Genomic DNA, 27003 nt, shown 5'->3' on the forward strand with positions numbered 1-27003 from the left:
TGCCTCTGTCCTGCGGCGTTTGGGTGGGCCTGGGGGTGGCGGAGGGCAGAGGGGCCGGAACGGGGCTTTTCTAGAACCCTGGGAAGTAGCCTGAGGTCTGTGTATGCTCTGTGTTGCTGTGTGACAAACCACCACGCCTTGAAAGTTATTGTTTATTTAGTTTTTTTTTTAGTCTATTAGTATTTGATCATACCCACCCCAAAATTTAATGACTTTGGACAACAAACATTTAGGGTCTCTGAAGTTCAGGACTTTGGGGGCAGTACTGGGCTGGCGTCTGTCATGAGGGTGTAGTCAAGATGTTGGCCAGGCAACAGCCATGTGAGAGTTGGGGACAGCCGCACAATCCTCTTTCGGGATGTTTCGCTCTATGGCTGTTGCTACAGAGCTGCTGGAGTGTCTTCACCAAGTGGCAGCTGGCTTCCCCCAGAGCAGGTGACCCAAGAGAGCAAGGGAGGAAGCCAGATTTTTTTTTTTAGGTTCTAATCTTGGTCATTGTACACCATCTCTTCAACCATACTCTTCATCAGAAGAGAAAATCTTTTTTTTTTCCTTGTTCATGTCTTTTATTAACCTCCTACACAGTTATTTCTTTTTTGGTTTGCTGAAGCAGTAGGTCAGATGACATTTGCTACCAGGATGTCTGTCAAGGTAGCTGGCCATAAAAGCTCAATCCCAATTAATCTGAAGGACACTCCTGACCAAGGTGACTAATTTGCCAGTCTCATCCACCTGATAGTATTTCAGGACAGCCAGCCCAACCTTCCTCTGCACTTGTGCTTATGGGGGTGGTTTATGATGTGTTCCTTTTCTTAGCACCACCACAGTCTCAACACAAAATGGAAAGTAGACTCCTTTGTTGTAATCAAACAAAGCATTAATATGTCCATCTTCCAGTTGCTTGCCAGCAAAAACCAGTCTTTGCTGGTTAGGAGGGATTCCTTCTTTACCCTCTCCAAGGGTTGAAACTTGAGAGCAATGGTCCCCCCATGATGATTTTGATGAAAATCTATTTTGGTGGTGGTTCCACTGCAGATGGTGGATCATAAAGGCAGAAGAGAATGATTGAGTCCAACATGCGCTCAAAAGGAGAGGAGAATTCAGCTCTACTTGAAGGAGAAATTACTCAAAATGTAGAAATATTTGTAATCACTACAGGCAGTGACAGTGTCAGGACCTGGCCAGCTTTTTCTTGGCTCCCTAATGTATGGTGGAAGGTGGGTCTTCTTCCTTCTCTGGGCCCTGAAGTGCAAAGTTACGGGTGTTGTGGTGGCAGTGTTTCCATTGGCTAGCCTGCAGAGTGGAGGATGGAGTCCTGTATTCCCTACGTTGCCCAGGCTGGACTCGAACTCTTGGCCTTGAGGGGTCCTCCTGCCTTAGCCTCAAGAGTAGCTGAGGTGCAAGCAACCAAGCCCAGCTCAAGTCCTGTGTTCTTGAGCCTTGCTATTCAAAGTGTGGTCCATGGCCCAGTACCCTGAGAGTTCCCCAAGAGCTTGTAGAAATGTAGAATCTCATGCTGCTTCTCAGATCTGCTCAATCAGAACCCATTTTTTTAATACGATCCTGAAGGGATTCTACAGCACATTCAAGTTTGAAGAGCAATGTTCTGGAATAGGAATGTTAGAAATGTGGAGGTCAACTGGCAGTATTCTAGAAGCCAGCCTATAAAGTAGTAAAATCATTCTATAGCCCAGACACGCATTGCCAAAGGTAGACCGCTGGTGTTCCAGAAACCTGGTTTAGTCGGTGGGTAGAGACCCAGTGAGATTCCAGGGTGGAAGATCAGTGTTCCACATTCCCTCCCATGTGAAACTGAGGAAGAACCCTCACAGTTCTAGAGCCTGGGGTATTGTCTAGATCATCATGTTACAGATTTTAGAGCCCTGGTTTTACAGAAGAGAAGGTGGATAGTAGCGCTTCAGAACCATAATGGAAGTGTCAACAATGGACATGAACTTTCTAGAATCATTGAGTTAAGAGGGTTAAGGATGGACCTTTAGTGTCTTGAACTGTGGCCTGTGGGATGCAGTCTCTGACGGGCAGTGGCACACTCAAGATTCTGGACTGGACTGTCAAGTCTGGGCCAGTGGATTGGCATCATCCCCTGCCAGAGGTCCAGGGTAGAAAGTGGATGGAATGTTCTAAGGCTGGATGGTGGGATCAGGAATCATCTCTTTAGGGATAAAATAACCACATGGTTATTTGGTACTCAACTGCCCAAATGTGGGTCCCAGCTGCAGCACTAACCATGCGAGTTGGTTACAGGCACCATCCTTGACTTTGTCATCTGTGAAATGGGCTTTTGTCAAAATAAAGGAAGACAAGTTTAAAGCACCTGGCCCACAGCTCCTGTGACCTACAGCAGACCCTGAGAAGTTTGACAGGGGTCCAAGATATGGCAGAAAAGGGATAGAGGAGGTCAAAAGTGGATAAAGAGGAACACGGAAATGTGGACAGACAGAATGACTAATGGCCCACTAGAGCTCTGGGAAGGGCAGGAGTGGAACATACTGGCAGGAACACGTGCCTGGGGAGATGCCAGCCTTTTGCTGTGGTCTTAACAAGCTTTGGGATGCTAGTGGCTGTGAGCCTTCCAAAAATGGCCTGCCAGTTGTCTCAAGGGTTTGACTGTGTGCCTTTTTCTGGGGGCAGGCAGTAACTTCCATCACCTTAATGTGCATCTTGGTCCTGAGAGCAGCAGGGTGTCCCAGCCAAGAACTTGGCCCCGTTGGACGTTGCAGGAAAGACTCAGAAGTGCTGAGGGAGTGTTGACTGTGGGACCTGGGGGGAGAGAAGTTGGCAGGGGACTCGTTTCTGTTGAGAGCTCAGTACCCCCAGCTGGGGCTTAGGGGGAGGTGTCCGATCTCCCGCGTCGCCCCTTCCCCACATCCGGCAGGGTGGGCCCCCGGTGTGCAGAGGTTCTGCCAGGGAGGAGGGCAAACGTGTCACAATACATCTGAGCCGCACTTGTTCCCAGGGTGGAAGGTTGAACAGAGGCCAAGGATTCTGTGATAATGGAATCCGGAAAGGGATATTTAGCTAATCAGTGTTCTAATCTAGGATACAGAGGGCTGTTCATGGTTCTGGGGCAGAATGGAGAACAGTGGGCCATGGTCATTGATAGTGAGCACTTAGTACCGACAAGGTGCTGTGCTTTTCTTTCCCCCGACCCTGTGCAGATTATCTCTAGCCTCTTGCCCACCCCATGAAATAGCTCTGTGATTGCCCCCATTTTACAGGTAAGTAGACCGAGGTGGCAGAGCTGGATTCGAATCCAGAAAGCCTGGCACTGGGGACCTTGCCTGCGGGCCATGCTCAATCCTAGGACTAGGAAGCAGGTTGTGGGGTGGGTATGACTGGGAGCCTTTGGGAATCAGGGAAGAAGATAGGAGATTGTTGACAGCTGGTATCAGGTGGAGGCCAGTGTTCTAGGGTGAGGACATCTCAGTTGAGGTTTCTAGCCTGCTGTGTTGAGCAGGTTTTGGTGTTCAAAGATTGGGCCAAACAGGCTTGGTAGGTGGGTGGATGGTGGTCTCCCGTTGCCTCCGGCCTTCCAGAGTAGCAAATAGCCAGGATTGGGGGTCCTGGGTTGGAAGGGGGGCAGTCTGAGGCTTCCCAGGACCTGGGTGAGCTTTGGGTTTCCTGATCCAAGTATGTTGTCCACTTACTGTGGCCTCAAGATGTCCCACACTTTTGCCCCTCCCAGGAGAGAGGCTCAGATGGGCATGTCCACACTGGCCCCAAGTTGGATTCAGGGCTAGGCTCCGATGCCAATCCCACTGGGAACTTTCTGGAATTGAGAACTTGCCAGACGGCTGCTTGGACAACATTCCACCCACCTGTCCTTCCTCCTCCAGCCAAAAGGCCTTTCTCAATATACACTGGAAGTGGGAGGTGGGTGGGCAGGGTTTGTAACAGTTGCTGCCTTTCTCCAAGGTCCTGGGACCTTCTAGAACATCACTGTCCAATAGACCTTTCAGCAATATTAGGAATGTTGTATAGTTGCCCTGTTCATTAGGCTAGCCACGGGTGACTGTGACGCTCTTGAAATGTTGCCGCTGTGACTAAGGAACTGAGTTTATTTAAATAGCCACATGTAGCTTCTGCCTACCGTATTGAACAGTGTGGTTCTAGAACTTTCCAGGAAAAGAAAATTCTTTTATCAGATGTTCAGACATCATCCCAGTAAAATGCCCACAAAAACAGACAAGGGACAGAATTGCCTCGTCGAAGGGGAAGTGGGGGGCCAGATGGCCTGGTTTGGCTTATTCTCTTTGTCCCCTGCACCTCTCCAAGCAGTGGGTTCTAGATTGGCGTGTTTTAGATGGAGCAAGGCTTTGGGTGTGCTCTGAATTCACCCACCTTCCCGTAACCCATTTCCGCCTCCTTTTTCTTTTTTTTGTTTTTGTTTCGGCATATTATGGGGGTACAGATTTTAAGGTTTCAATATCCCCCTCCTTTTTCTTAAGATGGGGGTCTCACTATGTTGCCCCGGCTGTTCTTGAACTCCTGGGCTCAAATGATCTCCCCACCTCAAACTCCCAAATAGCTGGGTCTATGGGTCTATAGGTGCACCCCACTTCAGGTGGCTCCATTTCCCTTTTTAAAAAGCACCTCTAGGTTGGTCTGAGTGCAGTGCTGTTTACAACTAATTGATCACAACCAGTTACAGATTCCTTTGTTCCTTCTCCACTCCCACTGCTCCACTTGACCAGCCTTAAAAAAAAAAAAAAAGCACCTCTAGGCCGGGTGCAGTGGCTCACACCTGTAATCCTAATACTCTGGGAGGCCGAGACGGGCAGATCGTTCAAGGTCAGGAGTTCGAAACCAGCCTGAACAAGAGCGAGACCCCCGTCTCTACTAAAAAATAAATAAATAGAAATTAATTGGCCAACTAAAAATATATAGAAAAAAATTAGCCGGGCATGGTGGTGCATGCCTGTAGTCCCAGCTACTCGGGAGGCTGAGGCAGGAGGATCGCCTGAGCCCAGGAGTTTGAGGTTGCTGTGAGCTAGGCTGATGCCACGGCACTCTAGCCTGAGCAACAGCGTAAGACTCTGTCTCAAAAAAAAAAAAGCACCTCTGGCCAGGTGCAGTGGGACTTACATGTAGACCCAGCTACTTGGGAGTTTGAGGTGGAAAGATTGCTTGAGCCCAGGAGTTTGAGACCAGCCTGGGCAACATAATGAGACCTCTTATCCAATCCCAAATTAAAAAAAAAAAAAGTTTTCTTTAAAAATACAAACAAAAATATCTCGTGATGGCAGTGACATTTATTTTTCTGGGGGAGGGGAGTTATATACAGCAGTGACCCGGAGCCCCTCACCCCCACCAGGGGATTGGGTGGGGAAAGGAGGCGTTGGCAGAAGGCACACAGTGGCAATAGCCTGGAAGAGGCCAGGAAGTAGGGGTGGGGGGTGTAGTGTGTCCTGGGAGACCCAGATGAGGAAACTGAGGCTCAGCAAGGGCCTCAAGTCACACAGCAAGGTTCGAGGACAGCTGGTCCCAAGAGCTTGTGCTGACTGCTTGTCTCTCACCCAGGCTACAGGAGGACGCAGGGGCAGCCCCCGCCCTTCTTCCTGGGGGCGCTGGGGGGACTGGGTGGGAGCTCCTGTTCCTGGAATTTCCTGTGGGGAGAGGCCAGTGAGTTTGGGCTGGAGGGGCTAGGGACAAGGACAATGGGAAGGGACGCAGCTCACCGGACGGCCCGCACCAGCTGCTCGAAGGCCTCGTCCACGTTGAGCCGCAGTTTGGCTGAGGCCTCGAAGTAAGCCACGTGGTGGGAGGCGCTGAAAGCGGATGCATCGGATCGAAGGACCTGGGGAGGGGGGCAAGGGACACAGGGAGGACTCAGGTGTCTGTATTCAGGGTGGCCCCAGCTGTGGGAGGCATACTGTGTGCTCTAGGGCAGGTGACCCACTGTGGGGGCTCAAGCGAAGAGGGACAGTTCCAGAGAGATCATGGCAGGAGATGCCGAGGGGGCTGGGTGCCATTGGAGTGAGGAATCGGGGCAGGCTTTGTAGGCGTGTGCCCTCCTGACCTTAGATCGCCAGGAGTTGGAGGCCAGCAAAGCTGGAAGCCTGGAAACCCCCAAAGGCTTAGCCTAGCAGATGAGTGCTGTGTGGAAATCCTGGTCATGAGGGACGTGGTGTGAGCAGAGAGAGGAGGGGACACAGCCATGCTGGGCATCCAGCGCCTGGCTAGAGAATTAGGGCTCCAGGGGAGTGGAGGAGCAGGGGAGGGGCTGGGCAGGAGGCTGGGGCAAGGGTCCCATGGGAAAGAGAGGAAGGGACAGAGACAGGCAGAGAGTCAGGGCTGGTTGATGGGGGTAGGTGCTCCTTGTTCCATCAGCCACCTGTCCCAGGGACTCCTATATGCCAGGCCCTCTGCTGGGTGACCCAGAAGTTTTGGGGTGACACATCTAGGTGGGGAGTATGACAATGGAGAGAGCCAGAGGAGCCAAAGGAGGATGCTGACGTGGGGAAAGGCACACTGGAAGGAGCCTCCCCCAGGCTGAGATGGGGTCCCCAGGGAAGAGGGGCGGTCCCAAACCTGGCGCTGTGTCTCCAGATCTGCCTTGTTCCCCACCAGCACGATGGGGAAGTCATCACGGTCCTTGACTCGAAGGATCTGCGTGAAGAGCTTGCCCACCTCGTTGAAACTGCAAGTGAAGCAGAAGTGTGAGGTCCTGCCAGCCACTGGGCTCTGGTCTCTCCACCCACTCTGCCACCAGCGACCCCTCTCACCTCTGCCGGTCATTAATGGCGAACACCAGCAGGAAGCCGTGGCCAGCGCGCATGTACTGCTCCCGCATGGCCCCAAACTCCTCCTGGCCCGCGGTGTCCAGGACTGTGGAGACAGGAAGAGGGGCCATCATGGGGACGAGGTTCCCCCCAGCCACCCCCCATCAGCCCCTGCTGACACCACCCCATCCTTTCCCTGCCGCCCTCACTGTCCAGCCGGGCCGGGATGCCATCCACGGTGCAGATCTTTGTGTAGGAGTCCTCAATAGTGGGGTCGTAGTCAGACACGAAGTAGGACTGGTGGGGTGGGGAGAGGACATTGTCACTGCAGCGCCCCAGCAGAGAGGATGAAGCACTGCCCCTAGGCCTGTCTCTTTCTGCATCCTCCCTCTCTAAGTCACTGTCTCTGGGTCTCTGTCCCCCTTACTGGTCTCTGCCAGCCTTTCCCTGGATCTCTATTTCTCTCTCTCTGGGTCTCTGTCCCCCTCTCTCTGGGTCTCTGTTCCCTTCTCTTTGCTCTTTGGATATCTGCCGTCCACCCCCCATTCTCCTCTCCCTGAGTCCCTCCTGGTCCTGTCTGGTATACATCTCCCACATTCCCATGTCGTGACTACATCCTGGCCAGGTGACAGTTAACTGAGCACTTCCCCTGTCCAAGCCTCAGTTTCCTCATTTGGAAGTTTCCTCATTTGGAATAAGAATAGCACTGCACCCAATCCCGCACGGGCGAGATTTAGAGAAAATCCCCGCTAAACAGTTAACATATCAGTAATTGGGAGCCCTTGTAGTCCAGACTATCTGCCTGTTTATGTCTCCCCTTCCTTCTCTTCCTCCTCCTCCTCTCCCTCCTCCCCCTTTCCCCTCCTCCTCCTCAGGCAGTCTCCAGTGTCTCCTCCCAAGGGAAGGTCCCGGTTCCAATCGGGCTGCGGAGAAGCTGCCCCACCCTCGAGCTGGGCCACTCCCTTCCTGCCTGGGTCCTGCCCGGTCCGCCTCCAGCCAGGCCTTTGGCCAGCTCTGGGTCTGCCCCTGGGTGCAAGGGGCCCAGGGCGGGGGCCTATCTCTGCACAGGCGGGGCTCTCTCACAGGTGCTTGCTGGGGTCTCCGGAGGGGTCTGGGGCCCAGGGACCTCTGCAGTAGCATCTTGGGGCAGACACCTTTCTGGGGTTTTTCTAAGGTGGGGTGGCCTTCCCTTGGGAATGGGTGCAGGTTTCCTGGGCAGGGGTGGAGTTTCAGGAGAGAAGGGGTGATTTGGGGGCTATGGGTCTGAAAGGCGGCATCCTATCTGTTAGAGGGGTGCTTGGTGAGGGCTTGTCCTGGCTCTGGGGGGATTAGCAGTATGTCTTTCAAAGCACATCTGGAGAAGCTCAGGGGTCCTGAGGTGGCTCAGGGGCACTTAGGAGGTCTGTCATAGAATATAGAGTCTTAGAGACCTTGAGATGCATTTATGGGGTCAAAGAAAATCCCAAGCAGCAATTATTTCTGAAGGTGTCGAGAATCTGGGGGCTTCTTCCTTAGAGATGATTTAGGGGCCATCCAGGGTTTCCAAGAGGGCCTCAGGGAGTTGGAGTAGAAGAAAATTAAAGATAGAGCAGTGGTTGGTTTTCCTCTGGGATGGGGTGGGAAGGTAGAGGTCGGGGTCTTGAGAAATGGGGGATGGCTAGGACTTGAGGTCTTGGAGATTTCTGGAATGGTCAAGGTGCTGGATCTTTTTAAAAAATCTCTTGGGTCTGAGGGTAAAATTCTCTCAGAGCACGGGTTCGAGGGTGCCTCTCTCAGGACAGGATAGTCCCAGAAGAGCCTCAGGGCCAAGGTCTGGGCATAATTTCTAGATTCTGGGGGAGGATGCTGAAGAGGCTAAGAATCCAGACTGGGGAGTCTCAAAGGTTCTGGGCACAGGCGTTTTCCCAGTGAGGTTCTGGGGTTGGGGATTTGGGGGAACAGGAATCAGAGTGAAGGGAGGTGGGGGACCCTGGGAGTGCTTAGGTTTTGAATTTGGGGGGGGGGCTGCTCCCAGGAGGTGCTCAGGGCCAGGTCAGCAGGGAGGTAGGGCCTTAGGTACTGGGGGGAGGGAGGGATCAGGGGTCTCAGGATGTGAATATAGGAGGAAGGTCCCTCGTGTAGGGGGTGGAGATCCTGGGGGAGCTTAAAGTCACAATCTGAGGGGATTTTCTTAAGATTAGAGGGGCTCATGAGAGGGTCTCAGTGATGGATCAAGAGGAAATCGGGTTCTCGGGGATCCCCCAAAGGGCTCGGTTCTGGGTTCCGGGGCACCCTCCCGGGTGAGGGCCCACTACCTGGATGAACTGGATGGTGAGCGCGCTCTTGCCCACGCCGCCGCCGCCCACGACCACCAGCTTGTGTGTCTCGCTGGGCGGGGGGTCCCCGGGTTCCGGCCCCCCGCCCCGGGGCCGCCCCCGCCCCCGCCCGGTCCCGGACGCCGCCCCGCTGCTCATGTCGCCACCGCCGCTGCTGCCGTCGCTACCGCCTGGGGGGAACCGGGCGGGACCCAGGGGCCGGCTACGCTAATGAGGCTACTGCATAATCATGAGCTCTGGCAAAAGGGGCTCCCATCCCGGGACACTTAAGGAGGGTGCAAAGCCGAGGAAAAGGAGGAGCCATGCTAATAAGGGCAGGAGAACGGCGTTCGCAGCGGAGGGGAATTCCGAAGGGGGCGGGGATATGCTGAGGACAGAACTGTGCTCACCCCGAGCCGCGCCACGCGCTCTCAGCTGGCGGGCTGTATGTGGGAGGGGCTATGCTAATAGCAACTCATTCTTTTGGCGGACGGGGCGGGAAGCTTGTTCGAGGAGGGGCTATGCAAATAAGGACCCCTGTGACAGAGCTTCTCCCGGCACCATCCCCGAGGCCTCATTCTGGTAGGCGGGGCTCTCCGACTTGCGCGCGGCCGTATATAGGGCGCTCCGAAGAAGAAGCAGGTTTAGAGGAGAGGCTCCACCTCCGACCTGGGATCCTAGCCAAGCCTTCGACCCGGGCGTCTAAGCTAGAAGCTCGAGTCTCCGCCCGCTGAGGGACCCAGGCTTCCGGTTCCCGCTGTCCCAGCCAAGCGGAAGACAGACTGGGAGGGGAGATGAGGCCCTGGAGGGGGATAGCAGTGTAATGGGGCAGGGAGGGGCCGTGAGATCACTGCATTCCTAATCCATGAGCCAGCTCGCCCAAGTCGAGACGCCCGGGTCATGAAGGGCCTGGGGCCAGGATTTCTGGTTCTTGAAGGAGGAGCAAGCTGAGGGCCCAGACTCCTGGGTTCCTAGGATAGAATGGGGCTAGCGACTTGTACTTCTGGGTCCTAGGAGGAGCGTGTCTGGGAGGAGGGTTTCTGGAAGTCCTTACTACCAGCTTCGCTAGAGAGCTGGGGGCTGAACTCTTGGGTCCAGGGGTTGAAGAGGCTGGGAACCCAGGATTCTGGGTCCGTGCGAGGGCATTGGGAACCCGAACTAGTGTAAGGCGCGAGCTTGAAACCTGGAATAGTCTGAGGGCCCACTTGGGTCCTGGGAAGGAGGGCTCAGACTCCTTGAGTCCGAGGAAGGAGGGAAATGGGAGTCCTGGACTCCTCTGTTCTAAATGAGCAGATTCGGAATTTGGATTTCTCCGTACTGAATGAGGAAGCCATGGGGTCGGGTTCCTTGGTTCTAAATTTATTTTAATTTAATTTTTTTTTAGAGACGGGGGACTCCCAATGTTGCCCGGGCTGGTTTCTAACTCCTGGGCTCAAGCGATCCTTCTGCCTCGGTCTCCCGAGTGGGACCGCAGGCGCGCGCCACTGCACCCCATGGGTTCTATATTTAGGGGGCACTGGGAGATCTGGATTCTGAGAGCCCCAGGATGTGGGCGGGGCTATTTCCAGACAGTCCGGCTCACTCTAGTGAACTACAATTCCCTTGTATCTGTTTGGCCTAGCACTCTTACGTCACTTCCGGACTTCCAGTCCTTTCCGCGTGCGCGCAGGGCACTGTGGGGGCCTCATCGCAGGCTACAGCAACCCCGCCCACTTCACCTCTCACCCCTTGCTGTCCCCGCGCGACAGAGGTGGCGCGTGGACTACGCCTCCCGGCGTGCGTCGCGCGTACCCGCCCCATGTGCCCTATTGATTTCTGGGAAACCGAGTCCAGCCGCCTTCCCGCCAGCCTTCACGGCACCGTACTCGGTATTTGAAATCCCGGCAAGCTCGGCGGCGCTTTAGCTCCGCCTTTCTCCTCCTCTGCTCGCGAGCCCCGCCCCAGCCCGCCCCGCCCCGCGCCGGGGCCGGAGCCGCAGCCCGAGCGGCGGGGTAAGATGGCGGCGGCGGTCCGGGCCGCGGGGCTCGGGCCTATCTGGGTGGGCGGGGCGGAGTCGGGTCGCTAGTTGTCCCGGGGTCCTCCCCACACGCCGCGGGGCCTGGAGGGCTTAGCGGGGTGGTCTCGGGCCCGGCAGCGGCGGCGTAACCTAGCGCTGAGCGGGGGGCCTTCTCAGGGCCCTGGGACGCATCTTTGGGTTCCGGGGGGCGTCTATGGAGCGTCTCTGAGAAAACTGGGGCGTCCACAGGGCCTGGACTGAGCCTCTATCATATAGGTGGGCTGGATTGTATCTGTAGGCACTGTAGATCGTCTTTATGGGTTGACTGGAGGCTAGGGTCTGTTTAGAGGGTTCTGGGGCCATCTTGAGATATGTCCCAGGGGTGAAGGAGGTCTGCAAGAGCTGAGGAGTATCTGCAGAGCCATCTCGAGCGCCTAGGGTATGTCTGTTAGGGATGGGAAGTGTCTACATGGGCTGGGCAGAGGATGCAGCTGGTCTACATAGGTCTGGTGGTCATTTCTCAGGCCTGAAAGTCTTTTAGAGCCACCTAGAGGGGTGGGATGTGCCCACTGAAGGAGGGAGCCAAATACTGAGATGTACTGAGAGGCATGAATGGGTCTTCAAGGTCTGGGGAGTGTCTAACATGGGTGACAGGAGGCTGGGGGCAGTTGGAAGGACCTGGAACCATCTAGGCGGCTTTGATGTGACTGCAAGAATGCAGTCTCTATGCCTGGAGCAAATTCGAATGCCTTTTGAGGCCAGATAAACGTGTGGAGAATAATACAGAAGAGAGTGTTGGAAATTTTGCCCAGCTCATATGTACTTGCCCTTCAGAAAGTAATTCAAATGAAAAATGTTTAAAAATTCTGCATTACCCAGGGACTACAGAAAGAGTTAGAATTAGTCCACATTAGTCTGGGAGAGTCTGTAGGGTCATCTAGATTCATCTAATACTGTGCTTTTCAAAATCTTTCGACCTTGATTTGCAATAAGAAATACAGTTTTCATTGAGACCCAGTCCATATCAACATACATATTTAACTAGTACCCAAGTCCCATGAATTGATATTTCCACTTACTACTTGTGTTGTACCATGAAAAACTTTCTGTTATGTTCTGTCTACTTTTTATAACAAACTCAAGCTATTTGTGAAGCAATAAACTGCTGTCAGACCCTGCAGTTTGGGAAACACTGATCTAGACAGACTTAGCATCTGCAGAGCCTTCTTAAGAACTGAGGAACTGAGGGTGTGTCTGCAAAGCCTGGAGCATGTCTAAATAAGCAAGCACACATCTTTGTACACTGCAGAGGGTTTAGGGATCTCTGAGTCTGTATTCAGCAGATGTTGATTAAGCTTCCGATATGTGACAGTCACTGTTCTAGGTGGCACTTTTTTTCCCCAGGAGGTGCTGGAGAGCACCTCCAGGGCTGGGAACCATCCACAAGGCCAAGGGTATTGAGGATTGGTAAGAGGCTGGGGTGTAAGAGACTATGAGGGCAGGGTGAATCTTTGGAAATTAGGGACTAGGCCAAGCTGGGAGGCTGAATGTGAAGCTTTAACATAGCTTGAAAATCTGTGGTGGGACAAAGAATAGGGCCAAGGTCTTTTCTTTGCAGTTATGCAGCAGGGGAAGTGAAGGAGACATGTACATAAAACCTGGTCCGTAAGAGCTATTGATGTGGCCGGGCGAGGTGGCTCACGCCTGTAATCCTAGCACTCTGGGAGGCCAAGGCGGGAGGATCGCTTGAGCTCAGAAGTTCGAAATCAGCCTGAGCAAGAGTGAGACCCCGTCTCTACTAAAAATAGAAGGAAATTAATTGGCCAACTAAAATATATATAGAAAAAATTAGCCGGGCATGGTGGGGCATGCCTGTAGTCCTAGCTACCCGGGAGGCTGAGGCAGAAGGATCGCTTGAGCCTAGGAGTTTGAGGTTGCTGTGAGCTAGGCTGACGCCACAGCACTTTAGCCCAGGCAACAGAGTGAGATTCTGTCTCAAAAAAAGAAAAGAGCTATTGATGTAATTACTATTCATCTGTATTGAACACTTTGGGTGCGCTAAGTATGCGGCAGAAATCAGGTTTTCAATTCTCATGACCATTCTCTGAGATAGATCCGAATATTTTGTCCATTTATAGATAAACACACTGAGTTCTGCGTAGGGATGTTGAAGCTTTCTAGGAATTTCGAGATTGGGTGTTGTCTTCTGAGTAACAGATTTGACAGTCACAGGGAAGCTTACAGCTAAAATATTCATATTTTCTAAAGCCCTAACCAAGACATCCACCCATTTAAAGGATCTTTCAACCGCCTGACCTGGCAATCAAATCTAAGAATTTTCATGACGTTGCAAAGGCATTGGGCAGATAGGCGATGAGCAGATGCCTCCTATGAGGTTTGGGGGACAGCATGCCTTTCTGAAGCTTAGCATGTTCATTTCAAAATGGCATATTTGCTTTGTAGACCACTCCATGATGATTCCATCTTATGTCTCTAAATGATATTTTGGGGATTCTCACCATCAAGGGCAATTGGTGCTCTAGGAAGTACATGTGGTGGCATTGAAGCCACCAGCAAACTGGTGCACGCGCCAGTTTGGGAAAGGTGGGTTTCTGGGACTGTGAAACACACTCTTTGAAATCACAATGCTATACAGAAAAATCTCAGTGTCAGGTTTGCGTTCTGTGAGGGCAGGGAACGAGGTCTCAAGGTTGGGTAGACTGTGGGGAAGCGATGGGAAGTGGGAGCAAGATGTTGAAACTGGAGGCTGGGGAGGCCTCCCTCTGACACATGAAGCAGCTGAAATCTGGAAAAAGGAAGAGCATTGCTCTGGTCCCTCTAGTGTCTGTGCTGGGCCTGGTACTCGCCCCAAGCACAGGGTGGATTGGGGTGAGGTGCAGGAGAGGAGGGGTGCTGAAGAGGACGCCGAGGGAGGCAATGTTGGGGCTCTTGAGGTCTTTATGTCCATCCCTTGCTCTCACCCCTTGGCCCCCACTCCAAACTCTCATGCCCTCAACCACCAGGTGACCATGGAGGAAGAAGATGAGTCTCGAGGGAAGACAGAGGAATCGGGCGAGGATCGGGGTGATGGTCCGCCCGACAGAGACCCCGCGCTTTCTCCTTCTGCCTTCATCCTGGTGAGGCCGCTGGACTCCTAGGGCAAAGGGAGGGAGGGGGAGGGGTGGGTGTCCAGACTCCAGGGCCCTGGCTTCTCAGCCAGAGGGGTAGGGGCCGCCTGGGGCCTGGACTCTTGGCTTTTGTGAAGTACTTGACTTCTGGTTGTTGGGGTGTCTGGCGTGTTTGTGTCCCAAGGAGCAGAGGGTGCAAAGCGTTTGCAGGAGACCCCTGACTCTTGGTTCTCTCCCCATCCTTTCCCCAGCGGGCCATTCAGCAGGCTGTGGGAGGCTCCCTGCAGGGGGATCTGCCGAATGATAAAGGTATGGTGGGTTCTGGTTCCTTTTCGTCCCTGTCTCTTCTCTGCATTCTTTATCTTAGTGTCGTTCACATAAGCTTTTCTGAGGCCTCCCAGGCGCCATGCTTGTGCTGGCTTGGGGAGCCGAAGATGGAGCAGGCCCCGTGGCTGCCGTGGAGGGGAGAACCAGTCATAACACTGCGAGAGGGCAGGAGGCTTACCTAAGCTAGCGTGGAGGGAGATGGGTTGGAGCAGGCTCATTAGAGGGTGACAGGTGAACTGGGTTTCTGTGCTGTCAGACTAGAAGACAGCCTGGCAGGCGGCAGCGGGACGCAGCACAGGGCACAGTACCGAGGGATTGCGCCCTGGTTTGTTGGGGCTGGTGTGCAGGAGGGGTGAGTGGGGCAGGAGGACAGGTGGGGGAAGGCAGGAGAGGTCTATGGGGACCCAGCAAGGCTCAAATGCCAAGCTGAGATGTCTGAGGGCAGACAGGACAATAGATGGGTGGGAGAGCCGGAGCCTCAGAAATGGGTATTAACAAGTCTTCCCAAGGTCTGAATTGGGAGGCCGTGCTGGGAGGCCTGGGAGCAGGCAGGAGCTCGGCTCCATCGTCCAGAGCTAGATCAGCCTACTCTTTCCTCTCCCCGATGAGGTCCCTATGTCCAGTCCCCTGTCGCTGATCCCCCACGCGCATCTCTCTCTCCAGATGGTTCTCGATGTCATGGCCTTTGTTGGAGGCGCTGCCGGAGCCCACGGTCAGAGCCTCGTTCCCAGGAATCAGGGGGGACTGACACGGCTTCTGTGAGTAAGAAGAGATGTCTGGGGAGGAAGAGATGAGCCTGGATCACTGAGCCTGGGGGAGGTGGCGGGTGGGGAACCCAGACTCCTGGCTCTAGGGAGCCGATCAAGGGCAATGTTAGAAGGGTCCGGGGGCCTGATGCCTGGGTCTAAAAGCCTGGTCTTGAGTCTGGAAGGTAGTCAGGATAAGGGAGTTGGTTGGATCCCTAAGTTTTCTCGTGGGTCTCAGTCATCTGGTTTCCTGAGAGGTTAGGCACTGGGGAAATAGGGTTTTTCAGTCCTCACACAAGCAGGGACAGGGTGGAGCCCCTCTGGCCTATTCCAGGTGTTGGACATGGCCGCGGACAGCTTCCTCGTGGGGCTGGTGAGCGTCCTGGACCCCCCGGATACCTGGGTTCCCAGCCGTCTGGACCTGCGGCCTGGCGAGTGAGTAGCTGAGTAACGGAGTGGGAGAGGCCCCCGGCGTGAGAGCCGGAACGAGGCTCACCCACCCCTTCTGTCCTGCAGAAGCGAGGACATGCTGGAGCTGGTGGCCGAGGTCCGAATCGGAGACAGGGATCCCATCCCTCTGCCTGTGCCTAGCCTGCTGCCCCGTCTCAGGGCCTGGAGGACAGGCAAGACGGGTATGTGGGGCCAGGGTGGAGCTGGGCAGGTGGCCTTGGAGCTGTGCGGAGTCAGCTGTTTTTCACAGCTATACGTGCATACAGATGTACGTAAAGTAAAAACCAATGCGATGGGGCCATGTAGGAGCAGTTAGCACATGTGCCATAGTTGATGTCACTGCGTCATGAGTTCATCTCCCCAGGAGGGGCACTTTTAGCATCTCCATCTTCCAGAGGAGCAAACATTCTGAAAGAGGGAAGTCACTTGCTCAAGGTCACACAGCCAGTTGCTTAGTGGTGGGCCTAGGCCTCGAGTCCTGATGTGTCTGAGTCCACAGCCCAGTTTTTGTGCCGGGCTGTCTGGCTTTCTGTGACGTGCGGTGCCCAAGGAAGAGTCTGCTCCCAACCCTGCATGCGGTGGTGAGCAATCCTACTGCCTCAGCCTCCCGGGTAGCTGGGACTACAGGCATGTGCCACCATGCCCAGCTAATTTTTTCTATATTTATATATTAGTTGGCCAATTAATTTCTTTCTATTTTTAGTAGAGAGGGGGTCTCACTCTTGCTCAGGCTGGTTTCAAACTCCTGACCTTGAGCAATCCTCCCGCCTCGCCTCCCAGAGTGCTAGGATTATAGGCGCGAGCCACCTCGAACGGCCCTTAATCCTTTTTAAAATCAGAAGCTATAGTGGATAAGTAAACAAACGAGCAGGGGCCAGGCGTGATAGCTCACGCCTGTAATGCTAGCCCCTTGGGAGGCTGAGGCGGGAAGATCGTTTGAGCTCAGGAGCTTGAGACAAGCCTGAGCAAGACCGAGACCCCATCTCTACCAAAAATAGAAAGAAAATAACATTCATTGAGTGTCTGGAAAAAAAAAAAAAAAAAAAAAAAAAAAAAAAAAAAAAAAAAATAGAAAGAAATTAATTAGCCAACTAAAAATATATAGAAAAATTAGCCGGGCACGGTGGCATGTGCCTGTAGTCCCAGCTACTTGGGAGGCTGAGGCAGTAGGATCGCTTGAGCCCAGGAGTTTGAGGTTGCTGTGAGCTAGGCTGATGCCACAGCATTCTAGCCCAGGCAACAGAGTGAGACTCTGTCTCAAAAACAAACAAAAAAAAAAGAGCAGGGTAGAGTTCTAATAAAACTTTATTTACAAAAATAGGTGGTGTGCAAGATTTAGCTCCTGAGCCTCAGGAGTGATGGATGTATCTGGAACTTACTAGTTGTTTCTAGGGGAACTCCAAGGTTATGTTTTATTTTCTCATTCCAGGTGGTTTTTTTGTCTCTTTTGTTCAGAAAATATTAAGAACGTAGGAAAAAGAAAACTCAGCCATGATCCTATCCCTACACAAAAATTATATAAAGAACTGGATGTCTCCCATTTGCAGACAGCTCCAGTCTGCAGACTGTTTTATGCTTAAGAAGGTGGTAGTAACAAGGGTAGGAAGAGCTTACACTCCACAGGGCCTCGGGACCAGGTGCAGCCTGGCTCCTTCTGTGCTGTCATTCAGCCTCTGCTCATTGCTCCAAAGTGGATGTCATCCTCATTCTCCGTGTCATTTTCCTCTAGAGCCCTGGGGAAGCCTATGACAGACTGTGTACTTGGCTCATTGATATCTGTCTCTCCCCTAGTGAATGTGAGCTCCTTGAAGGCAGGGATTCTTACTGTTGGCTACTCTTAGTTCCCCAGACAGCTTGGCGCAAAATAGGTGGTCAATTAAAATGTGTCGAATGAACGAACAATCCCCTGTTTGAGAGATGAGGAAACTGAGGGAAGAGGGTAGCTCTGGAGCTGCCCTCTTAAGCCCTCTCTGGTGCTGTCTTCACTCAGCTGTGCTGCTATCCTTGTTGAAGGTCTGTGTCTGAGTCCTAGCCCAGCCCCTGGCCTACGGTGCAGCCTGGGTTAGCTGTCACTGTGGCATGAAGACTGTGACTCTTAGCGCAGCGCCATGGGGTCTTGGGAGGGCAAACAAGGTAACCGCAAAGCACCATGTCTGGCCTGTAGCAAGGGGCAGACCCTCCCTTGTCATTGCTGCCGTGGGTCATTGGTGTCTCTGAGACCAGAGCATGTGTAGCCCTTTGGTCAGGACCCATTGCAGAGTGAAGAGCATGGGGTGAGGACCAGGCTGTCATGCACCCCAGCTCTGCCACTTTCTGGCTCTGGAGTGGGCTTTTCCCCTCCACCTCACACTGTTCCCTCTCCCAGTGGGATACTCTCCCGCGAGAGGCAGCAGTGCAGCAGGCCGAAGCCTGCTTTGGCTTTGGAGGTGGACTTGGGTTTGAACGCCAGCTCTCCTGCCCCAGCCTGTTTCTTCTGTAGCAGCGTCGCTGTCACCGGATGAGGTGGTTCGTAGGCTTCAGGGCCAAAGTGTGTTGCTCAGGGCAGGGCCAGCACTGTGTCTCAGGAAATGGGCATGCAGGCCCAGGGGCTGCAGTGACCAGGTTTACACCCCGATTGCTCCCTGCTTTCTGTGTGCCCTTGGGGAAGGTACTGTGGCTCACTGTCCCAGTTTCTGCCAGTGACCCAAGGGGTGAAGTCCAGGTGGTGCGTACTTGTTGGGAGCATCCTACGGGTCGGCACACGTAAAGCCCTGGAGTTTTCTGTGCTGACACTGTTGGGAGGGTAGCAAGCTGGGGCCCGGGGACGAGGGCGTGTGCCTTGACTGGTCTCTCTGTCTCCCTGTTCCTTTGCAGTTTCTCCACAGTCTCACTCTTCTCGACCCACCTGTGCCCGCCACCTCACCTTGGGCACAGGAGATGGGGGCCCTGCCCCACCCCCTGCCCCCTCCTCCGCATCCTCCTCTTCTTCCCCTTCTCCTTCTTCATCCTCCCCTTCCCCTCCTCCGCCCCCACCACCCCCTGCGCCCCCAGCCCCGCCTGCACCCCGATTCGACATCTATGACCCCTTCCATCCCACCGACGAGGCCTACTCCCCACCACCTGCTCCGGAGCAAAAATACGACCCCTTTGAGCCCACTGGCTCCAACCCCAGCTCATCTGCTGGGACCCCCTCTCCGGAAGAGGAAGAAGAAGAGGAGGAAGAGGAAGAAGAGGAGGAAGAGGAAGATGAGGAGGAGGAAGGCCTTTCGCAGAGCATCAGCCGCATCTCCGAGACCCTGGCGGGCATCTACGATGACAACAGCCTGAGCCAGGACTTCCCAGGTGATGAGAGCCCCCGCCCGGACCCCCAGCCCCCACAGCCAACTCCAGCCCCCGGAACACCGCCCCAGGCGGACTCCACACGGGCTGATGGAACCACCCGCCGACGCGTCTTTGTGGTGGGGCCAGAGGCAGAGGCCTGTCGGGAAGGCAAGGTCTCAGTGGAGGTGGTGACAGCTGGTGGAGCCGCTCTCCCGCCGCCCCTGCTGCCGCCTGCCGACTCAGAGATTGAGGAGGGCGAGATCGTCCAGCCGGAGGAGGAGCCCAGGATGGCGCTGTCCCTCTTCCGGTCCAGCGGCCGGGCCCCCCGACCTCCTCCCGCGTCCTCAGCCACCCCTGCAGCCCAGCCCCTGCCCCAACCTCCCGCTCCCCGGGCACCGGAGGGGGATGATTTCCTCTCTCTGCACGCGGAGTCGGATGGCGAAGGGGCCCTGCAGGTGGACCTCGGGGAGCCGGCCCCCGCGCCGCCCACTGCAGACACACGCTGGGGCGGCCTGGACCTGCGCCGCAAGATCCTGACCCAGCGGCGGGAGCGTTACCGCCAGCGCTCGCCTTCCCCGGTCCCCGCCCCGGCCCCGGCCGCCGCTGCCAACTCCGCGGGCCCGCCCACCCGCAAGAAGTCCAGGCGGGAGCGCAAGCGGAGTGGCGGCGGCGAGACCAAGGAGGCCGCCTCGTCCTCCTCGGGCGCCCAGCCCGCCCCGCCGGCCCCGGCCTCGCCCTGGGACTCCAAGAAGCACCGCTCGCGGGACCGCAAGCCGGGCTCCCACGCCTCGTCGTCCGCCCGCCGCCGCTCCCGGTCCCGCTCCGCCCGCCGCCGCTCGCGCAGCACCGACCGCCGCCGCGGGGGCAGCCGCAGGTCGCGGTCCCGGGAGAAGCGGCGGCGGCGACGGCGCTCAGCCTCTCCGCCTCCGGCCACGTCCTCGTCGTCGTCCTCAAGGCGCGAGCGGCACCGCGGCAAGCACCGGGATGGTGGCGGCAGCAAGAAGAAGAAGAAGCGGTCGCGGTCTCGGGGCGAGAAGCGGTCTGGGGACGGCGGCAGCGAGAAGGCTCCCTTGCCCACCCAGCAGCCCTCCGGCTCCACCTCCCTGAGCAGCGAGCGTGACAGCCGCCGCCGGGGCGCTGTGCCACCCTCCATCCAGGACCTCACGGACCACGATCTCTTCGCCATCAAGAGGACCATCACGGTGGGCCGGCTTGACAAGACTGACCCCCGAGGACCCTCTCCGGCCCCAATCTCGTCTCCCAAGCGGGAGGTCCTGTACGATTCGGAGGGACTAAGTGGAGAGGATCGGGGTGGCAAGAGCAGCGAGAAGGACCGTCGCCGCTCTGGGGCTGCTTCCTCCTCTTCCTCTTCCAGGGAGAAGGGGTCTCGTCGGAAGGCGCTGGATGTGGGGGACAGGGATCGGGACAGGGACAGAGATAGGGACAGGGACAGGTCATCCAAGAAGGCCCGGCCTCCCAAGGAGTCGGCACCTTCCTCAGGGCCCCCGCCAAAGCCACCCATCAGCAGTGGCTCAGGCTCTTCGTCCTCCTCGTCCTCTTGTTCCTCCCGCAAGGTGAAGTTGCAGTCCAAGGTGGCGGTGCTGATCCGAGAGGGTGTCAGCAGTACCACCCCGGCCAAGGATGCTGCGTCTGCCGGCCTGGGCTCCATTGGCGTCAAATTCAGCCGTGACCGTGAGAGTCGTTCCCCTTTTCTCAAACCTGACGAGCGGGCTCCTGCCGAGGTGGCCAAAGCAGCTCCCGGCAGCACCAAGCCCAAAAAGACCAAGGTGAAAGCCAAGGCCGGGGCCAAGAAAGCCAAGGGGACCAAGGGAAAGACCAAGCCATCAAAGACCAGGAAAAAGATCCGGAGCGGAGCCAGCAGTGGGGGCAGTGTCGGCCCCGTGTCGCTGAAGAAGTCCAAGGCAGACAGCTGCAGCCAGGCAGCGGGAGCCAAGGGGGCCGAGGAGACGTCCTGGTCCGGGGAGGAACGGGCAGCCAAGATCCCTAGCACCCCACCCCCTAAGGCGGCCCCTCCACCTCCTGCACTCACCCCGGACTCGCAGACTGTGGACAGCAGCTGTAAGACACCTGAAGTCTCCTTCCTGCCTGAGGAGGCCACTGAGGAGGCTGGGGTCCGAGGTGGGGCAGAGGAGGAGGAGGAGGAGGAAGAGGAGGAAGAAGAGGAGGAGGAAGAACAGCAGCCTGCCACCACTACAGCCACCAGCACAGCTGCAGCTGCCCCAAGCACTGCCCCCAGTGCGGGGTCCACAGCTGGTGACTCGGGGACAGAGGACGGGCCAGCTCCCCGTGTCTCCCAGCTGCCCACACTGCCCCCACCCATGCCCTGGAACCTGCCAGCTGGTGTGGACTGCACCACCAGCGGCGTCCTGGCCTGTGAGTGTCCCCCTGGGGGAGGGGTGCTGGGGCAGACAAGGCAGGAGGGACATTAATGGGTACAGACTTGCAGGCAGTGGGAATGCCCTGGAAGCGATGGGTATATAGTGACGCACACTGGGAGGGCCAGTCGGGGTCTGGCCAGGAGGCTTCTAGGTGTCAGGGTGTATTTAGGGGAGAGCGGGGCTGACAGGAGCAGGTGGCCACCAGCATAGACCGGAGGGGTGGGCTGGGTTCTGGAGTTGGCTTGAGCAGGTTACTTAGAGGGTGGCAGTAACCTCTACCAGACTGCAGAGTGTGGCAGAGAGGCTGAGACTGGGTCAGGAGTCCCACTTCTGCCACCATCTTGTCACTGAGTGACCCTGGCCACTGCCCCCCTTGACACACACACATATATCCTGAGTGCCAAGAACATTTGGGTTGTTGGATGGTTCTTTCACCAGCCAAAGCCCTCTTTTCCGAGTTCTGAGTATGAGGCCTGATGGCCTGTCCTGAGGCCCAGGATGGGAAACAGTAGCCCGTGGCTAGGTGAGGTTCACCATCTCCTCTCCTGTCACTTCCTCCTGATCTGCATGTTGTCACCTCCCCACTTATTGCAGTGACTGCACTTCTCTTCAAGATGGAAGAAGCCAACCTGGCGAGCCGGGCAAAGGCCCAGGAGCTGATCCAGGCCACCAACCAGGTGGGCTTCCCTGGGGAAAAGTCCCTTTGGCCCCTTCTTTGGTCCGTTGCCCCAGTTAGGAGAGGAGCCGCACTCCAGCAGGCCTCGGGGCAGGTTACCAGCCAGAGGAGGACCTGCGACCCAGGGAGTGTTAGGAAGTCGGGCTGGGAACAGAGGGGATACCCGTTCTGTCTTCCCCTCCTCCTCCCTCTGCTCATCCCCCCTCACCTTCTTCCCACAGATCCTCAGCCACAGGAAGCCACCCTCGAGTTTGGGGGTGACCCCAGCTCCTGTGCCCACCTCTCTGGGTCTGCCCCCCGGCCCCTCCAGCTACCTGCTTCCTGGCAGCCTCCCCCTGGGGGGCTGCGGCTCTACCCCTCCCACCCCCACCGGGCTGGCTGCCACATCTGACAAGAGAGAAGGCAGCAGCAGCTCCGAGGGACGTGGGGACACAGACAAGGTGAGCTGGCTTCGGGAGAAGTTACTTGATGGTGACAGTTTTGCAGAGAACATGGACAGGTATTGAGACGCAAGGGCCTAAGAATGGCAGAGACTGGCCGGGCACGGTGGCCCATGCCTATAATCTTAGCACTCTGGGAGGCCGAGGTGGGCAGATTGCTCGAGGTCAGGAGTTCAAAACCAGCCTGAGCAAGAGTGAGACCCCGTCTCTACTAAACATAGAAAGAAATAAATTGGCCAACTAATATATATAGAAAATATTATCCGGGCATGGTGGCGCATGCCTGTAGTCCCAGCTACTCGGGAGGCTGAGGCAGGAGGATTGCTTGAGCCCAGGAGTTTGAGGTTGCTGTGAGTTAGGCTGACGCCACGGCACTCACTCTAGCCTGGGTAACAAAGCAAGACTCTGTCTCAAAAAAAGAAAAAAGAATGGCAAAGACTGAGGCAGGTGGATGGGAACCTAAAGACTGATGTGATTAAATTGCAAGGAACTGAACTGCCACTAGCATGGATGAATGGGGAAGGGGTGCTGGGCAGGTTTAAAGAAAACCACGCCAGGTGCGAGGGCTCACGCCTGTAATCCCAACACTTTGGGAGTCCGAGGCGGGAGGATCACTTGAGGCCAGGAGTTTAAGGCTATAGTGAGCTAGGATCTCGCCATTGAATAGCTTCTGTGCTCTAGCCTGGGCAACATAGCGACACCCTGTCTTTTAGAAAAAGAAAAAGGAAAATCACATCTGTGTGCAGCATGTGCTCATGCGCATACGTATGCCCCGCCCCACTGTAGTCTACCCCTTAGCCCGTCAGTTGTCCATGGCACCTACCATGTGCTGCAGGACCAGGACAGTGAGGACCCTTTGACCGAAGTAGGCCCCTTGCTTTGCCGGTCAGTCTGCCCTCGTCTGTTCTCTGTCCTTTGTCCTCTGTTGTCACATCTGAGATAGGGACTAAAGAGCTGCCTCTCTCTCTTTTTTTTTTTTTTTTTGAGACACCATGCCCAGCTAATTTTTTCTATATATTTTTAGTTGGCCAATTAATTTCTTTCTATTTTTTTAGTAGAGACAGGGTCTTGCTCAAGCTGGTTTTGAACTCCTGACCTTGAGTGTCTTGAACTCCACCCGCCTTGGCCTCCCAGAGTGCTAGGATTACAGGCGTGAGCCACCACGCCCAGCCTGCTGCCTCTCTTTAGAAATCTTCCTGTTGTGCCAGGCAAGCCAGAGGGGTCCCCCCAGGGTGGCCTGTGGCTCTCCTGGCAGTAGAGTTGTGCTGACAGCTCAGTGGCTCCTCAGAGAGTATACTTTCTCCTCCTGGCGGCCGTGATGTTGCCCCTGGAGGCTGTCAGCTGTGTGCCCTGCCCTTCCTAGGACTCAGTTCACCTGCTCCCAACTTCTCTTGGCCCTGGGACATAGGGAACAGTCGCCTGGAACTCTCCAGGGGTGGTGCTCAGAGTGAATGTCCCTCGTGCCTGCAGAGGGCCTGTTCTCTGGTCCCAGTTGACTCTCCTGCTAGAGATTCCTGCCTGTCTGCTGTTGCCTCTGAGGCCCAGCCCCGCGGACGGCGGCATCTCCCAGCTTGCAGGCCACAGCCAAAAAGGCCTTTCCTAGGAGGCTTTTTGCCCTGCTCCCCATGCTGTCTCCTTTTTGTCCCCATGGCCATCAGCCTCCGAACAATGACAGCTCCTCTAGACTGAGTCCTTGCTCTGTGCCCAGGCCGTGCTGTGTCCTCCATGTGTGTCGCTTTAGTTCTCCCCACAGGTACTGTCCCCATTTTACAAATGAGCCCACGAAGAGGTTCAGCTAAACATCCAAGGTGTCACAGTGGTGGAGTGGCAGGCCAGGATTCCAGCACATATGTGTCCTAGAGCTCAGCTCCCACCCTGGCTTCCACCCAGCAGCCAGAGCAGTGTTGAAAAACCTAAACTGGGTCTTACCGCTCGCCACCGCAGAGCCTGGGGAGATTTTCCTGCTGCGATCAGATTAAGCCTGTAGAGTCTGACTAAAAGCAGTCAGAATCGCCTGGCTAATTTCTGTCTTCCCACCAGACCGTGAACTCTGTGATGGCAGGAAACACATGTCTTGTTCATGGCCACTCCAGCCTAGAGGAGATGCTCACTGACATTCAGAGGCCCAAGCCTGGCCTGTGGTCCCAGGTGACTGCAGCAAGGGAGTACAGGGCAGACCCTAAGCAGGACTTCCACCTGCTGGAGTAGGTGGATGGTCAGAGAGCTACATTGACAGTCACAGGCAAGTGGAGGCCAGAGGTTCCACAGGCGCTCATCTGGCCCTTGCTGTCCCTTCTTCCCCCCCGTGACCACCCCACCAGTATCTGAAGAAGCTGCACACGCAGGAGCGGGCAGTGGAGGAGGTGAAGCTGGCCATCAAGCCGTACTATCAGAAAAAGGACATCACCAAGGAGGAGTACAAGGACATCCTGAGGAAGGCCGTCCACAAGGTGGGCACAGAGCGAGCAGAGACAGGGGCAGACAGAGAGGTGGGCAGAGGATGAGATGGAGAGATGGACGTCTGCAGATGTTCACAGATGCGGAGACAGGGACGCAGGGTCAGTCTGGGAGGCGAGGAGCGTGGCAGGGTTTCTTCAGGGCCACCTGGACCACTTCTGTTGGCCTGTCATCAAGGGAGACAGGTGGAGGTTGGCCTGGGTGTTGGGGGAGTGGCTTCCATCCCAGTCACAAGGTGCGATCAGCAGTCCAGGGTGGAGGGGTCCCCAAAGGCTGGCAGTAACTCCCGCTGCCCCCTGGCCCCCAGATCTGCCACAGCAAAAGCGGGGAGATCAACCCGGTGAAGGTGAGCAACCTGGTGCGGGCCTACGTCCAGCGCTACCGCTACTTCCGCAAGCATGGCCGCAAGCCGGGAGACCCTCCAGGGCCCCCACGGCCACCCAAGGAGCCGGGGCCCCCTGACAAGGGTGGTCCAGGCCTGCCCCTGCCCCCTCTCTGAGAGCCCTGGCCACCCCTTCCCCCGTCACCTCTTTGAAATTCTGGACATATTTATGGCTCCACCTCCCCACTTCCCTCCCCCGTCAGTGGGATGACCGGGGGAGAGTTGCTGCGGGGAAGAGGAGAGCCCCCTGCCCCACCCAGTCCTGTGCCATCTCCCCTGCCCCCAAGCCTGGCCCCGTTGCCCCTCCCTTCTGTTCATGCCCTCTGCCCAATTTCATTAAAGATTTCATGAAATGTTACCCCCAAGCCCCATGATTTTAGCTCTTTCTTTTCTGAGACAAGTTTGGGGAAGGACACCCAGGAGGCCTGGCTAATGTCTGAGGGTTGGAAGGAGGGGACCAGACTGTGACTCGGGGTGACCGCATTGCCCTCTCTGGGCCTCAGTTTCCTTATCTGAAAAGTGGGTGTTGTGAGGATTAAACAAGACACAGGCAGGTGGAGCACTTAGAGCTGGTGTTGCTGACAGATAAAGTGGTGGTGACAGGGAGGTCAGGGTCCCAGGCCCCACCTGCTTAGTGTCTTCCAAGCTCAGGGCACCTGGGTGCTACTTGGCTACCTTAGAATTGCTCCCAGAAGCAGGTCTTTGTCCCCCGTTGAGTTGGATTCAATTTTTAGCAGCCCTTTGAGGCTAGGGTGATCTAATCCACTTTCCTGAGAGGGAAACTGAGGCACAAAGCAGCAAGGGCTGCAGAGTGAGTCAGTCCCATCACTCAGAACTAAGGCCCATGATGGAAAAAAAATAAAGATTAAGGCTGGGCGTGGTGGCTCACACCTGTAATCCTAGTACTCTGGGAGGCCGAGGCGGATTGCTCGAGGTCAAGAGTTCGAAACCAGCCTGAGCAAGAGTGAGACCCCGTCTCTACTATAAATAGAAAGAAATTAAGGCCGGGCGCGGTGGCTCACGCCTGTAATCCTAGCACTTTGGGAGGCCGAGGTGGGCGGATTGCTCAAGGTCAGGAGTTCGAAACCAGCCTGAGCGAGACCCCGTCTCTACCAAAAATAGAAATAAATTAATTGACCAACTAAAAATATATATACAAAAAATTAGCCGGGCATGGTGGCGCATGCCTGTAGTCCCAGCTACTCGGGAGGCTGAGGCAGTAGGATCGCTGAGCCCCGGAGATTGAGGTTGCTGTGAGCCAGGCTGACGCCACGGCACTCACTCTAGCCTGGGCAACAAAGTGAGACTCTGTCTCAAAAAAAAAAAAAAGAAATTAATTGGCCAACTAATATATATAGAAAAAAATTAGCCGGGCATGGTGGTGCATTCCTGTAGTCCCAGCTACTTGGGAGGCTGAGGCAGAAGGATTGCTTGAACCCAGGAGTTTGAGGTTGCTGTGAGCTAGGCTGACGCTACGGCACTCACTCTAGCCTGGGCAACAAAGCGAGGCTCTGTCTCAAAAAAAAATAAAAAATAAAAAAATAAAGATTAAAAAAAAGAACTGAAGCCCAGCAAGAGGTGGCAGTGCCCAGAGTCACTGGGGCAGGCAGGTTTCCTGGACTCCAGAGGCCCTTTACAGCTGCCACATCCTGCCCCCACAGAGTG

General features: G+C 55.6%; 2 protein-coding genes across 4 annotated transcripts; one reads left to right on the plus strand and one right to left on the minus strand.

The window, feature by feature from the left end:
• Positions 1-5253: 5253 nt before the first annotated feature.
• Positions 5254-9278, minus strand: RRAS (RAS related). 2 transcript variants are annotated; one of them, XM_075993219.1, is made up of 7 exons: positions 9038-9143; positions 8174-8295; positions 6953-7040; positions 6747-6849; positions 6553-6661; positions 5700-5818; positions 5254-5627 (listed from the first exon to the last, which is right to left on the minus strand). In XM_075993219.1, the coding sequence occupies exons 2-7, from the start codon at positions 8183-8185 to the stop codon at positions 5543-5545; spliced, it is 516 nt and encodes a 171-aa protein (XP_075849334.1). In that variant the 5' UTR covers positions 8186-8295; positions 9038-9143; the 3' UTR covers positions 5254-5542. The 2 variants fall into 2 exon arrangements, with proteins under 2 accessions (XP_075849334.1, XP_012609831.1); XM_012754377.2 differs by lacking the exon at positions 8174-8295 and having other exon boundaries at positions 9038-9278.
• Positions 9279-10964: 1686 nt separating this feature from the next.
• Positions 10965-25696, plus strand: SCAF1 (SR-related CTD associated factor 1). 2 transcript variants are annotated; one of them, XM_012754372.3, is made up of 11 exons: positions 10965-11028; positions 14057-14170; positions 14413-14470; positions 15152-15246; positions 15569-15669; positions 15751-15866; positions 18538-21378; positions 21978-22060; positions 22281-22499; positions 24821-24949; positions 25264-25696. In XM_012754372.3, exons 2-11 carry the CDS (start codon positions 14063-14065, stop codon positions 25453-25455), a joined length of 3942 nt encoding a protein of 1313 aa, XP_012609826.2. In that variant the 5' UTR covers positions 10965-11028; positions 14057-14062; the 3' UTR covers positions 25456-25696. The 2 variants fall into 2 exon arrangements, with proteins under 2 accessions (XP_012609826.2, XP_012609829.2); XM_012754375.2 differs by lacking the exon at positions 10965-11028 and adding an exon at positions 11041-11472.
• Positions 25697-27003: the final 1307 nt, after the last annotated feature.

This window comes from Microcebus murinus, chromosome 16, assembly GCF_040939455.1.
Source record: "Microcebus murinus isolate Inina chromosome 16, M.murinus_Inina_mat1.0, whole genome shotgun sequence".
In the NCBI taxonomy this organism is placed as follows: Eukaryota; Metazoa; Chordata; class Mammalia; order Primates; family Cheirogaleidae; genus Microcebus; species Microcebus murinus.

Bases quoted from the DNA above. Each gene is read 5' to 3' on its own strand.
- SCAF1 (XM_012754372.3), top strand. From the start codon at position 14,063: ATGGAGGAAGAAGATGAGTCTCGAGGGAAGACAGAGGAATCGGGCGAG. The intron at 15,247-15,568 runs GTGAGTAAGAAG...GGCCTATTCCAG, and splicing joins GGGGGACTGACACGGCTTCT to GTGTTGGACATGGCCGCGGA. The intron at 15,867-18,537 runs GTATGTGGGGCC...GTTCCTTTGCAG, and splicing joins CTGGAGGACAGGCAAGACGG to TTTCTCCACAGTCTCACTCT.
- RRAS (XM_012754377.2), bottom strand. From the start codon at position 9,196: ATGAGCAGCGGGGCGGCGTCCGGGACCGGGCGGGGGCGGGGGCGGCCC. The intron at 6,850-6,952 runs GTGAGGGCGGCA...CTGTCTCCACAG, and splicing joins CATCCCGGCCCGGCTGGACA to TCCTGGACACCGCGGGCCAG. The intron at 6,662-6,746 runs GTGAGAGGGGTC...CTTCACTTGCAG, and splicing joins GCCATTAATGACCGGCAGAG to TTTCAACGAGGTGGGCAAGC.